This window comes from Aptenodytes forsteri, unplaced genomic scaffold (assembly GCF_000699145.1).
Source record: "Aptenodytes forsteri isolate BGI_AS27 unplaced genomic scaffold, ASM69914v1 Scaffold120, whole genome shotgun sequence".
Taxonomy (NCBI): Eukaryota; Metazoa; Chordata; class Aves; order Sphenisciformes; family Spheniscidae; genus Aptenodytes; species Aptenodytes forsteri.
Window position 1 is genome coordinate 1,390,838 of NW_008795938.1, and position 18,925 is coordinate 1,409,762.

General features: G+C 35.3%; 1 protein-coding gene across 1 annotated transcript in view; it reads right to left on the minus strand.

The window, feature by feature from the left end:
- The window catches only part of WDR70 (WD repeat domain 70), a 143,648-nt gene that overhangs the window by 79,279 nt on the left and 45,444 nt on the right, over window positions 1–18,925 (minus strand). Inside the window, exons 6-8 of the mRNA XM_009285217.1 lie at window positions 18,709–18,842; window positions 13,406–13,559; window positions 11,549–11,625 (exon numbers count right to left, since the gene is read on the minus strand). Coding sequence (XP_009283492.1) covers window positions 11,549–11,625; window positions 13,406–13,559; window positions 18,709–18,842 — 365 coding nt within the window. The remainder of the gene's footprint in view (window positions 1–11,548; window positions 11,626–13,405; window positions 13,560–18,708; window positions 18,843–18,925) is intronic.

The window sequence follows — 18,925 nt, forward strand, 5'->3', positions numbered from 1 at the left end:
TCCTCTTAACCAGGCCTGCTCATTTGCTGTGCTCTCTTAATCAGCTCTGCACTGCATATATATCTATAAATAGATGTTAGTCTAGGAAAAGCCGTCCTCATGTATCTGGAGTGAACTTCACACCTTTACACATATCAAGACAAAAAGCAAACTACTAGGTCCGTGCAGTGCAAATTACTACACACATGTGAGATAGCAGCAATTTCTTGATGAACGCACTCTTGTCTTACGAACAAGTCTCCAGAGGTGATTTTTTCCAAAGACTTATAATTTTGACTACTCATGGGAGATTTTCACAAGAGCAACAGAACTTTACACCTACACAACCACAATGCTTCCTCTTCCTGCAAAATACCATGCTCCTATGCCAAAGGATGAGAACTTAGGCTGTTCCAGAGGCAGGAGAAAGAAAAAAGTCACCAGAACTTAACATAATTGACACATGTAACTCCTAAGCCTCATTACTGGAAACAGCTGAATTGCTATGGCTGAAATAAAAAATAAAACATCAACTATGTGAGGATAGATAAGGTGGATATACAAATCCTCCAGCATAATTTGATTTTCATAAATGCCAATTCTGCTTTATTTTTACCTCATGCAACTCTTGAGAACAAGTTTTTAGATAATCTGTATGGTATTGCAATGTAGGTATTTAAGCAATAACTCTATAGTACAAAGAGTATATAAAATACGGGTTAAACCAGGTTTGTATGGAAGCGAAAAGTATTATATTTTACACAGGTAAAAACCAAGAGAGACACCTAAAATCTCTGTAACTGACAGAGGAATAAAAAAAATTATTCAAAAAATTATTCTATCTTGGGACCAGTTACCAGACTATCAGTTCCTTACTCTCTGTGTTTACTTGCACGCATGTGCACGAACAGCTGGTTTCTTTGAAGCCATAAAATTTTGTTACTTCAGGTACCTCTAACTTTACTCCTGCTTTGAATTTTATTAGTGTAGCACTAATCACATACATTTGATATTTAATTCTAAATAATATTACCTGCAACAGTTTGAGAGTGCCTTATTTAAGTTAACTTTCGATTCACAGTCATTACAAGAAATAAAGCTTGTAAGGCTCACTACTTTAAAGTCTTCCTGTATTATGGCACTGAATATGCATGGAATACTTTTAAGTTATATTCCATATAATCATATGCATTTCCAAACAAAGTGGGCAGATCTACATCATCTCTATTGCTTTAAGAAGCCTTGCAATATTTTGTACTTTCCCAAGATCTTACACTCTTGAAATTGGTAGACTGCATGAGTACTTCAGCTTTCACTTGAAAGAACCACAAAGAGCTTGAAATATTAAGCAAGTTCAGACTAAAGGTTCAGAAACAAGGAAACAAATAAGCAACCTGTTAAATATTTAATTTATTTGTATTTTGAATAAATGAATGTTATTATATATCTACTTGAAAATCTACTTGGCTCTAAGATGTTATCATGTGGCTGGTTTATTTCTAACATTCATTTGAATGTAACCTGGTGAGGAGGCTCTTTAAACCAAGCCACTTTCTACCGAAGCAGATGAGTAATACTCACATCACCCATTCCACCAATTCTGTTATAAGGGTGCTAACCTTCAACAGAGGATTAAAAAAAAAAAAAAAAAAGGAGTTTGGATGTGGAACAACTGCATGGACTGTTCCCCAAAATAACAGAACCTGTGAAACTAAACTATGCTATTATTTTTCATGTACAGTGCTCAGGAAACTATTAATGTCATCTAGCTCCTTCTAAACATGGGTCCTGGGTTTAAAAATTAGCCATTCTAGGGTCACTGAGAGAGTTGTTACTTGATGGCTAAACTTCATGTAAATAAATGTGAGCTATGTAAAATATAATAGACACCCTTTGTCTACCTGGAAAAGTTTCTAGAGCAAACAAGCCCTGGCCATGGACTGTAGGAGTCCACTCTGGTCCTCTGAGGTAGTCTCTCTGCAATAAAGAACTGGAAACGTATATTCCACACTGTATTTCAATGGCAATTTTGATTTAATGGTCCAAAAAGACAACTACAAAAACATATTTTTATATTAGCACTATGCTCACTCAGTGTCCTTAAAAAAAAAATTCCAAAGGAAAAGCAGTTCATGCTGCAGAAAGACACACACTGGGATGAAACATCAACTTATAGAGAAGAAATTAAATCTATTTTCAGAATTATTATAACCTCAATGAAAAAATAAAGTTGTTCTAAAAAAAACCCACCACTCCTTTCAAAATTTCTAAAGCCAAATTTTAACTCAAAATTTTAACTCTGTCTGAAGTTAGATTATTAGCTACGATTTGCAATAAGCATGCTGATAGAATAATTAATTTTTAAAGCTTAAGTATGTACCACCAAAAAAGGGAAGACACCTTTTTTCTTCTCTGAAACTCTTCAATACCTCTTGTTCTGCTATCCATTTAATTCACAGTGAATCACACAACAGAAGGAAGCTACAAATGAGTATAAGTAAATTATTTATTTTGAAGGCAGGAATGTATATGGTCTAGTAAGTTTATGATGACAAAAGAAGATCTGCATCTTATCTGACCAAAAGTTCAACCTCAGGAGACTGAAATGTTTGCCAGCAGGTTCTAAATCACACAGGCACCAATGAATGTAGATCTTAATTGTAGAGATTAGCTGACCAGAAGTTTCCACTACTATTAATGAGCTAAACTGAAGAATATCAATCAGATGTTTTGTGTCCCAGCAAACAGAAGATTTCACAAATCACAGGTCTGGAAACATTTCAAGAAGGAGATGAAAGGTTTCCAAAACCAAACTAATCCCTCTCAAGAGAAATGCATTTAATATAAAGTTTTATTAGCAAATACTTGAACAATAAAATTAGCTTAAAAAAATTAACGTTATTCCCATAAAGGGGCTGTAAAACAATCTACTGGGGAATGATTCGGAGACAGCAAGGGGGGGAGGGGAAATCCAGCAAAAAGTCAGGGAGGAATTGGTTGATAACACTGTGAAGGCAGATTGATTTTGAAGAGATAACATGCAACTAAAAAAGAAAAAAAAATCTTGTAATTAATGTGCTACAGAAAGAACTATTAGATCCATTTCCCACCAGAAGTTCCACATGGACAGTTCTGCCATCCTCAGAAGGACTATGTATGGACTTCTTCCTAGCCTCAAAAAGTTGAATAACTTTAACAGACATTCACAGCTCAAACCCCAAACCCTTATCCATAAGAGTTTAACTAAGTCACATATATGAGTTGATCAGAGTTTTTATCACCAAGAAATCTACATGCCCATTCCAATCTCAGGCTTATTAACTGGTGCTTTTTGAGCTCACTGGTTTGTTTGATGATTAAAAGAGAAATTTCATCCACCAATTTCTATGTGAAGGCTACAAATTGTAAAGAATTTACTGCATTCCTTCCTTAATAATCATTTCCACAGTCACATAATACCTCTGTTGACAAAGAAATACTTTTTTCTCTCCTATTCAAACCTTGCTAACTTCTTATCACTGGCTCTAGTTATGTCTTTAACAATTTAAAGAAATTTCAACTGTCAGACATTTTATCTCTGTTTCAATATTTCTTTACTATTGCCAAGTCTCTTAATATCCTATTCAATAAACTGAAGCATATTCAGCTCCTTGAGTGTCTATTAAGCGAAGTTTCAGGATTCTTCTCTGATATTTTTCCTTTTCACTGTCTTTTAACATCCTTTTTAGGCTGCTGTCATTGGAACTAGACACAGAACTCAACTGCAGTCTCTATGGTAATTGCTGAAACAAAACATTAACATCATATCCTTTACGAACGTCATTAGTAAAAGTTAATTCTCTGTGTGTGTATAGATTTTTAAAAGATGTGGTTTCTGCTCATCCATAGCTTCATACTAAGAGCTTATATACAATTAACTCTACAGAACTTTAAGGACACGGGTCTAATTTTGAAAATATTCTTCTCCATGTATAACCTCACATGCTGTTGTCTTCACCCACGTCACTAACCAGTCTGCTTTCACTATCAGTGACTAATACTTTGGGTTTTACTAGAAACAGTCACACTTTCTCTGATAAAATGTTTTAATTAAAATAATTTATAAAAATATAAAAGTTTTGAGGCAATAGTCCAATCTTATGAAACTGCATTAGAAACATGTTGTTTTGATTATTTCAGATTACCAGTTTTAAGATCTCTTCCTATTAGCCAGTCCAGCTGATATATGACAAATGTCTCACATGTATTTACACGATTAATCCTTTAAAAGTCACAAACAAAACTCACTGGAATTAACAGAAAAGGTTTCAACAGATTTGGGACTGTAATTTACTGCTTCTAACTTACTAATGGCTACTATACAAAAATTTATAAAATGTTTGATTAAATAAACAAGAGAAGTTTCTCTCACAAAAACCCATACAGAATTTCCATGATATTCTATCCCACTTGCGAAATGGGATTTATCAGCCTTAAACAGAATTTTCTGAACTGAAAGCATTTCCAGACCAACCATCACCCAATGAAACCATACACCCTTGAAAAGACTACCAACTGAGAAACGCAACTCCAGACTGTTCCAATTAATTTCATGAAAAACAAAAACCACCCGACATACATATCTTAGGTGCTAAACAAGTAACTTATCAGTGGGATTTTAACTAAAACATATTTATATAACACGAGGACCCTGATAAGAGGAACAATTTTCAATTTCATTATGCAAACATTGAAATTACCTGCAATTCCAAATGTCAAAAAACCCAAAGCAAATATTTTCCCAGAATTTTGATCGAGAGGATATTAACTATCATTAGTCATTACTGCATAACTTTAATACAGAATCAGATTTGAACATTAATCATGGCAATTTAATTTTATTTTCTTAGACAGAATACGTATTTTATATTTGTAAGCAAATGTGCCAAAAAAAATTCTTGTCTACCCTACTTTACTTTCTCATTATCAAACAAAAACATTTGAGTTTAGTTTATTAAGTCTATTGTACTTCCCATTATTACTAGAATAATCAGAGAATTCTGGTCATTCAAATAAGATGTGTATCTCATGAGAAAATAGTCCTTTAAATTGAGTTATAGGTTAAAATAACCAGTGAATACTTTAGAGGAAAGGATTTCATCTTCATATAATAAAAGACATAATCAATTCTTCATGGGAGAAGACAGGAAAGGAAGTTACCAGAGTGAAAGATACTTGTGGAACAAAGTCATCGCAATGGAAGTGTTTGCTCAACAATCTGTATATGACCCAGAAACATGGGAAGTTTCCTATCAGTTTTAAGACCAGCAAATTCCTGTCTTCCTTGCTATCTGGTATCAAGCTGAGCTGATGGAAATACTAAAACTTCCAGTCTCCCATCATTTCTATCCTGCCAGAAGTTACTTACCCATCAGATCTGCTAATGGGGCTACTTAAAAGCATTATCTGACCCATCTCAGTCAAAGTGAGCCAAGACCAGGAAAGATGTAATAATCAAACAGTTTTTCCAATCTGTCTCATTTTGACAGAAAGTGGTTAGGGAACAAGACCCAAGGAAAGCTCATCCGTATAACCTAAGCTGTGCACAATACAGGTGAGAAGTGAAATAGTAAGTGTTCTGGGACAAGAGAAGCAAACATATGCATTACTGCCTTCCCATGCTAAGCTAAGAACACTGCGACTGACTAGCAAAAGCCAACTTCCTTTGAAAAGGCTGTCCCTTCTCGCTCCACTCACTGCACAGTTCTAAAAGGAGCAGATTGTTCAGAAAGCACTGGAGTACTGTGAATATTTAAATTCTGTGTTTGCCAGAAAAAACAACCAATTTTTTTAAATGTATATTTTCATCTGACTTTCAAGTTTCTTGCTGTAATAAAAAACAACTTTACTTTGGTATGACTAAAAATAAATCACTGAATGGAATTGTATTGTTTTATGTTCTAAATTAATTCTGAAAATTTGCCTAAACTGTAATATTGTGATGGGGAAGAAGCATCTCAAAAATCTTGAAGAAAAATTTTCAAACTTCAGAATTTCATCTTCATATGGAATATTTCACATGAAGTGAATATGTATGTGTATACACACCTATACCTATGTGCTTGAAATGTCTTGGCAAGAATTTTTTTTTTTCCTAGGATGGAAGTCCAAGCTGTATGACACCAGTGGCAAGTTCAGTTGTTTCATCTCAGTATTATTTGCATTCCCTAGCCTATAAAGCAGTATGACACAAATCGATATAATTCAGGGTAACTTTTGGGGGAGTAATAACTTTGGACCCCAAAGGAGGTCCTACACTCTATAGCATGCAGCTTGTTTTAAGAAGTAAATCTAGAAACCACACAAAAGCACAAGCCTAAGACTTTGCAATTAAACAAAGACTTTTAAATGATCCCCTAGATGAAGGTGAAACATTAGTAATTATTTTCAAGTATGCTTTGCCAACTAATCTTCAAATTTGTGAATACAGATGCAGCCTTGAAGCTTAGGTTCTAATGAAAGTTTATGCAAACAACTTGGTAGTAGCCTTGGCATTGCTATCTTCATGCTCTCAGGAGTTTTCAAAGCTGCAGACTGATCGGTGTTAACTGTTATTTATTACACATAAAATGTTTAACACACTGAAGGCGTTAAGACTAATAATATTTATCCAAAAGCTTTCTTCAGTGTTGTAGTTTGTTTGGTGCTTTTAAACAAAAAAAGGTCAGTACATGTAAAAAGTTTAATTGTCATATTTCTTCAAATACATCATTCACAAAATCTACAAATTCTGCATAACAGCAAGACAATATAACTATACTTACACTGAACTGCACAAGTCCAGATTCTGCTCTTACCTATGTTTTCATATGCACAGTATTACTGATACTTAAAACATTCAAGAAAAGTAAAATTATAGCTTCAGTTCTCCAGTTGTCAACCAAGCTATTCCAGGCCTTAACAGAGTTCAAACTCCAGGGTTATATTCACTTAAAGTGTAATCAGCTTAGGCTGAGAAGCTATCAACCTAGAGTGAGCAGACAGTATGTAACCTGAAGATTAGATTCTATAAATCCAGGAGAAATGCCATGTAACCCCAGTTTCACAGTCAGCAGAGCTGTCCTTCACAGTGCATGGCCAAGCAGCCTGGAGATACCAAATCTCACACTCTGCTGAGAACATAATACCATGGAAAAAAATCTGAGGAGCAAGTATGTGAACTGTAGCACGACTTGGCTCTAAAGCTTATGGGGCACAGACCTCATCAACTGAATTGAAAACTGAATCATCTGGGCTGAAGGGAGCTTGCCAGTTTAAGACAAGCAGAATGGCATCATGGGAGAAAGAGCAACTTCTTGCTCTGTGGGCAGGAAAACTGACTGCTGGCCATATTCAGCAGTACTATTCCAGACCTTGCTCAAACCTCTTTTCTGTCAAGCTATCAAGCCTTTATGCTATTTTATTTCTGAACATTTGAAGCTACTTCACTGAAATAACCCCATCTATTTAATTGAAGATAGATCTACATTGAAGCACAATTTATCTCTGAATAACTATTAGGGAGGTCACGTGGTGATGGCAGTCAATATTCTCTACGATACCTTTTAAAGAGTACGAACATTAACTTAACTTACTAGAGGGTGAGAGAGGGAAGACTTGCAAGAAGACTTATCAACAGTAAACCAGCTGTTAAGCAACCACACCCCTAGCTGCAATGACAAATCACAAAGTTCAGGACTGCTAAATTTCAAGTTTGGCTGCAATTCTACTTCTAAAAGGCAAAAATATACGAGAGTAGGGACATAGAACACCTGTTGCTGGAACATTTAATATCACTGAGTTCTCTTGCTTATTCATACAGCACTACCTATCACATTTGTGATAAGAAAACATCCAAATAATGAAAACAATATTATCCGTTTCCTCTTCCTCCGTTGTTTTAACATAGAAGTCAACTGATATTTTGGAATGACATAAACAAGGAGTTAGCTATGTCTTAAAACACGGGGTATTTTTTTAGGTCACTCAGCTCAGGTGTATTTCCAGAGGGGAGAACAATTTTTAAAATCTTTCTGATTTTCAAAATTTTCTTTCACTTTTAGGCAATGCATTAATGTTGGCATTTCTGTTACTATAAACTTCACTGCAGTTCTGTAGACATGCTCAACACACTGCTTATAAATTAACAGATCCGTGCCTTAGTAAGTCTATGTTCAAAATAAGCCTGAATAATGTGGTAAAGGCATTATGAAAAAGACAAAGATGTTGTTGATCACACATTGTATCTGAGCCTTATCTAGAATGGCAAGGAGTACATGCAATTAAAAGGGACTGATCTTTCAGGAACAGCTGTGGGGTATTTAAAGTTCTAGGCAACATATAGCCATAAATGAAAAGATAGCCTGTGCCAGAAGAAAGTTTAAATCAAGTTAATACCAATACAGAAGAGAGCTTCGTATGTATGCTTTAAAAAACAGTGACAGGTTGGTATGAATTAACAACAGCCAAATTCGTGAAAATTGAAATTATCATATCTGTAAGGCAAACTTTTAAAGACAGAATTACTGCAGTTCCGTGGAGAAGACAATTGAGTTTCTATGTCTCTTTTCTTTTGATACAATTTTATTCTAATTACTTGAAACGTTGGAAAGCTAAAAGCAACGTTACACAGTTCTGAGAATATATGCACAAGATTTAAACTAGTTAAAAAGATACATTCAAATAAAGAACTCCTTAGCTAAATCTCTAGGTTAATTAGTGTTATTCATCCATACACTTAACGTTAATCACCAGATTACTTACAGAACTGACAAATTTCTTACTTCTTTCTGCAACTAAAAGCTAACGAACTCTGAACAATCTGTAAAAGCCCAACAAAATTATTATTCATCTCTACTTCAGGAATAATGAAACTATTTGTTTAAAAATAAGTGTTTTTTTAAAAAACTTACTATAACATGAAAAAAAAAACAGTATGGTATTACATGTTTTAACAAGACATCATCTGGAATATTTTCAAGGAAAACAAAATGAAGTGAGCTACTGTAAGTTATATGTATTCACTAACAATCGCATAACTGGACATGAACTTATACAAGTTAACAAGAGGAGTTTTCAGACTTAAGTCTGTAACTGCCGGGTCTAGGGTCTGGCTCATACCAGTGTGTAAGCTGACCAGCTTCTGTTTCTTTCATATAGGAGTCAGAAGAAACTGTGTCTTTTTCTTATGTAGTCTTTTCTGAGTTCAACATTGTGTCCTTGAACAGTCATACAAAACACACTGAGACTCCCTGCTGGTAACCCATATATCTGCAGTCTGAAGTAATAAATTTACAAATAGTGTAATAACCACAAATTAGAATACATTATAGTCAAAACCTACTTACAGGATTTATTTGTAATAATAGAGCATATTTGAATGCCATGAATAAATCGCAAGAAACAGACCATCTCTCAAAATATTTCTTTTACTTTCTTAGTTCAGCAGGCTCAATGTGAGTCAGCAGTGTGCCCTGGCAGCCAAGAGGGCAAACCGCATCCTGGGGTGCGCCAAGCGCAGCATAACCAGCCGGTCAAAAGAGGCGACTGTCCCACTGTATTCAGCGTTGGTGTGGCCTCACCTTGAGTGCTGTGTGCAGTTCTGGGCCCCACAATTTAAGAAGGATGTGAAGGTCCTTGAATGAATCCAGAGGAGGGCAACAAAGCTGGTGAAAGGGCTGGAAGGCATGTCCTGTGAGGAGCGGCTGAGGACTTTGGGCTTGTCTAGTTTGGAGAAAAGGAGGCTGAGGAGCGACCTCATTGCTCTCTACAGCTTCGTGAGGAGGGGAAGTGCAGAGGGAGGTGCTGAGCTCTTCTCCCTGGTACCCAGGGGAGGTTTAGACTGGACATTCGGAAGCACTTCTGTACCAAGAGGGTGGTCAAACACTGGAACAGGCTTCCTAGAGAGGTGGTCGATGCCCCAAGGCTGTCAGTGTTTCAGAGGCATTTGGACAGTGCCTTTAACAACACGCTTTAACTTTTGGTCAGCCCTGAAGTGGTCAGGCAGTTGGACTAGATGATCGTTGTAGGTCCCTTCCAACTGGAACTATTCTATTCTAGTTTACAGCTCCAGTCTTAAGATGAATTACTGATTAAACTTTGGAGACTTTATAGTTTCTGTTATTATTAAATTTCAGAGATGGAATACTGTCTTTAACATTTAAGTCCTGTGTTGCAAATTAAGCAATCCAAATTGTTTCTTTTCACATGACATGTCCAAATCCTGGAAAGACCTGTCACTAGCATGAAGCAAAATGAAATGGGTTTAAAATACTTTTCCTGTAATGTCAGCCATGTAGTGTCTCTGAAAATGCAATTATGCAGCCATTTATAGTAGTGTTTATCTGGATTTTACTTACTTGACCAGACCATTTCAATTCACAGCAATTCAAGCATCAGGGATGCACTGAATCCATATTTGGTATATTAGTTAGAAACTTGCTTAGATGGGACAAAACTAGACAATCTTCATAATTTATAGTATCTTACTTTGTTTTTCACTATCTACAAACTAGTCAACCTAATTAAGAAGCTGTACTAATGTGTAAGTACATTCAAAAGAGCAACAATCTTTTCGAAGTATCTATTCTACCATTTAATAAGTATTTCTACTATGGAAGTAAAACCTTTGTGTCTACAAGCTGGGAAAAATATATAGTCGGCTTAACTTGCATGTATTTTTACAATTGAATTGCTCCATAAAGCACATTATAGTATTTAAGGTTTTTTTCTTCTGCTACAGTCTTATGAGAAATTGTGAATTTTCCTATTAAAATCATTTTTTCATGTACATGTGTGTTAAACCAGTAAGTCGGTCCCTTTTAGGAAAAAAAAACCCATGTCGTTTAAAGTAAGTGATAATTGGAGTCTTCTGTTTACCATGGACCACACTACAGATACATTAGTGGGCCAATTCAGTCTTCCCACTCACTGTCACTCTGGAGTAAAGGAAATCGCATATTTGAAACATCGGTTCAAAAATCATTCATGATCTTGCAACTGACAGCTGCAGTAACTTTATTTATTAATGCAATTGCCACAGTGACATTTTGCAGTTTGATTCTAACCACAAAGATCAAGACTGAAGCCACAAAATAATTTCTAACAGTCTCTGACACTTGTCAAACAACATCCATCAATATTGAATTACACAACATAAAACTTGCAACTTCCAATTGAAATACTCTGTCTTCCCAGCGAATTCAGTTACATTTGAGTCTCCACACAGGAATACTACTACTCTGAAGATATGCTGGGTAAAGTTAAATTTTGTCCAAGAATTTTTGTAAAAACATATTTAGTCAACAACTTTCATGAAATATCATTAGAAGTCATTTTAAATTACAAAACTAATATAATACAGACAAAATACATTCATTATCTAGAGCTGAAACGAATAAAATTTTTGCTTCCAGATCTCACCTAACATTGTCCTGAGCACTTGCTCAAGATTTAAAAGGACAATATTTAAAGCAAATCAGGGCACAATATTAAAACACAGAAGCCAAACAAGCCTCTCAAAAAACTGACAAAGATAGGCCTCAATACTCACCCATCATTAGAACATGTCAAAAATTCTTCCTTTATTTTTGGATGCCAACAGCCTGAATTGAGCATTGCTGTGTGACCCTAAGGAAATAAACACAAGGTGGTCTTACAAGATTTTGTAAGATGTCTTACAAGATTTTATAAATTTTACTCCAAATCCTTCAGGTGGAGTCACATGAAAGCTGAGGGCCGAATCAGACTCTTCTGACCACAGCAATGGCTGGCTGACATCACAATGATTTAACAGATCTAATCCATTTCATGCTTGCTTATTTTCATTTTTGAATTATAAAAAGCCTGCCATTCTTCTATTTATATTTTTTCTTTCAGAAAATGGCATGGAATCATACTTCCCCTTTTTCTCTTAGGAGGACTATAATGCAGAGAAAGGATGAAACAATAGGCATCAATATGGTGTCATGCAAATTGTTCCAAGCTACACAAAAATAAGAGGAATAACAAGAATTACCAGGGTGACACAATATACATACTCAGTGCGAAACTACACTAGCCAAAGACCTTGTTGGAGAAAACTGAGGAAACAGAATTCGAGCGTCAAGATGGATTTAACCTCAGGTGAGTTTTTCATGAAATATTAGAAGCTGCAAATTGAGTAGTCAGCCCTGTTTCTTTAGGATGGAAAAAACAGAAGGTAAGGATTTTATCCAAAGTGAGCAATTGCCATTATAGTGACTATGAATATAAAATGTCTTTGTCCAGTTGGCTTTACTTCTTTGAAGTACAGGCACATGCTCATTGACTACATTCAAACAGAAATTTGGAAACTACTCCTGCAACGCTGGAATTACTTCAGTTTGCTTTAAGCACAAATATGGAGAGAAATACTGAAAAGTTAATGGGGCGATATAACAAATATTTTAGCGTTTCGACTGTTGGACCACAATACACTGGAATTCTAGACGTTTACAAGAGAAAGAAAATCTGAGTTCTTTTTAAGTAAACAAGAACTAAAGCAGATGTTACTATTTGATGGCTTTATATACATATCACTAGCCAAAAGAAATAGTCATCTGACAAGAACAGCTTTAGGCAAAACAGCATTTAGCCTAGTATATTTGGCAATATACTTTACAAGCAATAAATAAATCAACTTTATCATCAGTTTGAGGAGTAGATTTTGTCATTACTTTTTAGGCTTAAGCTATTTAAAAAACTGACCTTAATTTAAATCATCTATGTAACAGAATCGTTGTCTGACACAGTTTGTGGAAATACGAAGGCAAAGTGGTCAAAACCCAATCAACTGTTGTTAAAATACTTCAAAACTATGAATCAGCCCTTCTTCATTTGCATTTTTAACTACCATTAAAAATGTACACATTGTTGCTTATTAGTCTTGCACTCATGGCATGTAAGTAACAATAATAACAACCTCCAACGCCTGCCTTGAAAGAGGTAAATTATATCAGCAAAAGAATGGAGGGTAGAAGAAAGCAAGAGACTAGACAGATCAATAGTTTCTAATATTTTTGGGAGGTTGGTTGGACAAGGGTATGGAGGAAGCTGACAATTTTTACAAGATACAATTTTAAATAGATTAATTTGTTGCAGTATCATAGAAACATTAGTTGGAAGAGACCTCTTGAGTTCACCTAGGTCAACGTCCCACTCAAAGCCAGATTATAGCCAACACCAGACCAAGTCAGCCATGGTTTTGCCTAGCTGGGTCTGGAAAACCTCCATGGATGAAGGTACCACAACTTCCAGCATGTATCGATACATGGGACTATCGTTTCCAAGAGACAGGGCTTTACATTCTTCCTTACTGAACTTCATGAGGTTTCTTGTCAAGAGAAAAAATACTGTCAGTCTTCTGGCATTCAATTAATTTCTGACTTACCTTTGTGTTTGTCATATCCACAATGTATTGGTCTCCTTTTATGCATTCCATTACTGGGAAGCCATCTCTGTCAAGAACTTTTGCCTGAGAGTTACCAGAGACAACGAGAATGACATCTCCTGTGCTGCTATACTGTAAAGATTTGATTTGGTGACTAAAAAGAAAAGAAATAAAATGTTTCAATTAACTTCAGTTCCGTAAGCCTACCCTAAAACAGAAGAGTCAATGGTGAGAAAACATATTGCAGAAATAGACCCATACACATTCCTATACCAAAAAGGTGGGAAAAAAACAGGTCTGAGATTGATGGATTAGAGCTTTTTATTCGCGCGCGTGTGTGACATTTCCTTCCTCAGCCACACAGCACATCAAACAGTATTATTTACAAAGTTGGCACCTAAAATGTCATTTCTGGCAAACATATTTAACTTTAAGAATGCTCATAAAACTCCAAGTGAAAAATAGTATGTGTCAGATTCAGCTCTTCAGGGCTGAAAATTTTTTCACCTTCTCAAAAGCAACATGTAGATTTACAGTAATCTATAAATTACTATAAAAGGGTGTCATAGTCCTACATAAAGCTCCACTGTACATTGTACACCAGGAAATTAGTCGTATGTCAGCATTCTTGCATCTTTTTCTGTGTTCAGGGCTACAGTTTCATCAGAATCTTAGATAAGTTAAATATACCATCAACCCTGGAAACATGACAGTAGATAACAATCTGCCTAGTCTACTATGCCTTAGATGATTGCTCATTTGCTGTAAACGTTTTCTTATATACGTCTTCTATTGATTGAGAAAACCTGGGACAGAAATCATGGACTAATACCAAGACGACAAAAATTGACTGGAAGTGGGAAGACAGCTGATGAGTGAGAAGTCCATTTCCAGCTTCAGATTCTTCTCTCAGCGTTCTGCTTTATGAACAAAGTTCACTGCAATTGCTGTATCTGAAGCAGATAACCCTTTGATCCCCTACCCAGCCATACTCCATTACAAGGACGGCAAAGAAAAAGCAGTCTATCCACTCCACACCTGTCAGAAATTATATCCCGGCACATTAACAGAACATGCACAATAACATCACTTTGTATTAATGCTTCAGCTTTGCAACTAAATTAACCGCAAATTAAGGACTGGAATGCATTTGCCAGCTAGATTTGGATTCCCATGGCATCCAAACTGTCCTCAAAGGAGTATCTTCCTTTTGGTGAAGAACATAACCATGTGCATTCAAATCCTAGTAACTTTAAGGAAACTACTTTTAACACAATTTCACATCAGTAAAATTAACACTCAGATAATCAAAACTGCTTCTGCAACTTGTAATTTAATAATTTAACATTTCACATCTTATATGGTAGTGACTTCATGACTGACTCAGCAGTGGCTATTATCTGTTAAATCTGTCTTCAAACTGTACGTTACTACACAAAACACGTAAAACATTGTAATACATGTTTTAAAAGTTCTGCATTGATCATAGTAATGTAAACTAAGCATAAGTTTCTCATTCAAAAAATGTTTGGCAAGACTGATTACATTATGATTCAAAAGCCAAAGATTGCTTCAAGCACCCTATTATGTAATACAAACTGGCAGCCAAATTGGCCGAAGTATTATAAACTCTGACTTTTAGTAGAAAGGAGACACTCAAATCTGGGAATTTCCGAAATAGATCACAGGCAATGTCTGAAAAAGCATCCTGAGCCTCAAGAGCAAAAATGGATACTTGCTCAGAAGAGGAGAAAGAAGGCCAGCCGCATTAAGCTCAGAGGAAACACTGAAAAAATTAAAAAGAAACCCACAAGAGTAGAATATTCTCTGCAGGCAGCTGATAAACCTAGACTAAAGAATCCATCAGATTCAGCTTTAGAGCAACAAGCACATCTTTGGAATTAAAAAATTTTCCACAGTTGTACTTCTAAGTGCTCTTGCCACATCACATGATTCATACAAAGTTCAAAATATTCCTGAGCCCTACCTGAGTACTGCATGTAGAATGAACTACTTATCTAGTTCTATTTCTCACACTCTAATGCTGAAATTGTCAAAAGAAAATACCCAACACATCTCCAAAGCATAGATTCATGTTTTGCACTTTTTATTGTTGAAATGTAAGAACCAAAATTAAACATTTAAAAACTGCACTAAAAGATTATTTTTTATTGATTTGGCCACTAGATACGATCGAACAGCTTGCCCAGAAGTAAAATCTGATTTTTGTGAGAATCCACAATATGTAGAGGCCCACAGAGTCTTCTGAGAAAACTGTTTTTCAGACACTGAAGTACTGAAATTAAAACCACAGACATTAATACTGTTCACATGGCACAGTTCATAATTTGATCAATATTGTCTCATTGCTTCTTTGTAGTTCTGTATCAGCGTGTTTGAACAAACTTTGTTTTCATCTTAGATTTAGATTTGAAGTTTCTTCTAACAAGGAAAAGCACCTGATTTTACAGCACTTAGCAAAATGGGAAGCTAACTGATAACTCATCAAATCAGTCACGTGAAAAAATTAGTCTGAGAGAAAAGATTTCCACAACCTTTATCTAAAGAAAAAAAAAACCAAAACCCTTTGTGACTGTGCAGCACAGCTTTTAAAATCATGTCCAAAAATTGGTTCTATAAGCAGGGCATTTGCAAAGCCCCAGAAGTTACTGCTTTTCAGATGTTTATTGGAGTATGACCAAGAGCGAGGCTCTGCAGAGACAGTTCTTAAAGAAAACATTTTTGGTTCTTATTAATGTTAAAGCAAAAGTCTTGGGAAACTTACAAAAACAGTTCCCTTTAATAGCATTTATCCAAGTCATTTTGGTTTAAAGCTGCCAAATGTTCATAGTACTTTCTGCCAGGACCTGCAGAACAGAGCTACATACATGGGTAGAATCATGACACACAAATAATTTCTACACATGTAACAGAGCTTTGCCTTACCCTTGCCTTTGCCTTTAACACCAAGGTGTGGTTTGAAGGTACTAGTTTTCTGTCAGGCTCTTTTTTTTTTTTCCCCCCTTACATCCCAAATCCAAGGAGAAATTAACAGAGTAACCTGATACTATGCTACAAAATGGAGTCTGGACAACACAGAATTGTTCTCAGGCTTTTTTATTCTTAAAATGAAATTAAATTTATGGCTCCAGAACTGGATTTCTGCTAACACCTAAAGCTGCCATACCAGCACTCCTCAGAATTCTTTGAAATTAAGGTCTGTGAATGCTAATAGTCCTTGCAATAAATTCCATAGTGAAAAAAATAATGTAAGAATATATATACACATGGGCCTAAGATATATAATAATATTCCACATAGTGCTCACCAGCATGCCTCAATGTCAGCATGAAATAACTGTTTCTTAAGTTTGGATCTTGTTACTAGACAGAGCTATAGTTCCTGTTTTATGTTTACAAAAAGATACAGAAGGGGTATTTAAATAATGTATTTTTAAAAACCCAAAATTAGTACATGAGACTTGCAACAAGCAAAATTCCCAAACTTTTCATCAGTAAATTGTATTTTTAATTTTTTTTGTATTTTTATGTATTTCATTTATACTTCAACATACTCAAACCACAAGAATGTACATTTCACCAAGAACAATCATATAAAATTACTTATGAGATACTTATAACACACTAAATGAACAGTGTCAGGGATAACAAGCACTTTAAGCTCAAATTTCACCATCAGTTTTTGCCAAAAGGAGGTTACAAATGTATTTGCAAGCTGTTTTCCTTGAAATGGGACATTAATGCACACTGTACTTGTAGTTTTTATACTATATTTACATCTTATACCATTATTACCAAGTACTACTAAATTTGAATGCATTCTTCTGCTCAATTTGGAAATGCTTCAGTTAAAATAATCTCCTACTGTGGGAGTAAAGATCGTCAGCTCTTTCTTACTGCTCAGTTATGACAGAGCAGAGGAAAATACCATTTGTATCCTGCTAACTAATCATGTAAATGAAACTCATGCCAGAAAAGTCTGAATGTGACTTCACATTTGGAGAATTTTATTTATTTATTTATTTCAAAGCGGCATGTTTACTAAGTTATGTTTTCAAAGTAAATGTGCCATTCATCAGTTTATTATAACAAGATAGATCTGTCAGAGATTAGAATTGCATAACGAATCAAAGCACTCTTTTTATTTTCCTGATTTTTCACAGTTTAGGACATCAGTAGAATCCCTTTCTATTTTGCTCCTTTTCACGCTAACAGCCCCAACTTTTTCTCGTCTTTCATTACCTAGATTCTTGGCACATCTGTAATTAGTCATACACATTCTAACCTTCCAAACTGCTCAAACTTCAGCTGCAGCTTTTTAAGACAATAACGATTAAAAATAGACATTCTAAGTACTACTTACTGCGCATGATAAATTTCAATCCCTTTTTTAAGCGTACCAAAGTATCTTATAAAGTGCACCAAATTAGTTAGACATTAGAAAGTACCTTGCTAGAACAACTGTGTTATTAATTTATGAATGTGTTTATCTGAAAGTTCGTTGTGCATGAGACATACACTCCTTTTGAACAAGCTCCATATTCTAATTCTCTGCAGTAAGTAAATTAACTCGGTTCATTCACTTGCTGAATTACCAGTGAACAGTACGCATAGTATGGAAATCACTCTCTAAAAAATGCTTCCTGGATTTTTTTTTTTAATTTACATATATAAGTGATAAATGTAAATAAATATATAACTTTTTTCTTTAAAAAAGGCAGTAGACTTACACTTTTTTTAACGCACACTATGTAGCTATTCAATTATCAGCGCAATACAAGGACCAGTGCTTCCAGAAACAGAGGATTTAATGAAAATTAGATACCCCCACACACACTCAAAAATACTGGCAGGAACTACAGAGGCTCTCTACAAAGGGGTCAACTGTTTTAACTTTCTTCTCTTCTTCATTAATTTTATATAAGCAGAGCACATATGGAAAATGTATTCTATTAATTTCGATTACAACTATGAAAGTCAACGTGTCTCAGAGGTTCATAACCTATTTGCTGATACGCTATTTGCTGACACACTATTAACAATTTCATCTGCAAATTCACCTGTAGCTTTCTAAAAGGGGAAAATAAGCAAGTCGTCAGAAAAAGCATGAGAAGACATAAGCAGACAAGTTCTCAGATTCATATTCCCATTCCATTTACCACAAAAAGTATAATGGGATACAAAAGCCTTTTAAACAAGCTATCTTACAAGGCTTTTGTGCATTCTGTTAGGACCTGAACATAGGCACAGTCTTAAGTGAAAAAGGCAAGTCTTCATGCCTACCATTCACAAGGCTGGAGTGATCGAAAAGCTTGGAGAGAGGCATCCATTCCAGCAAAATCCCAAAATTTAACATCATAGTCATAGCCACCAGTTATCAAGCGGGCACCTGAAGGATCCAACCCCAAAGCAGAAACCTATACAGGGGAAAAAAAAAAAATTAAAAAAATTAAGATCATTCAAGCTTTTTATTATTTTTTTTCTACAGTTCTTCAGGTGT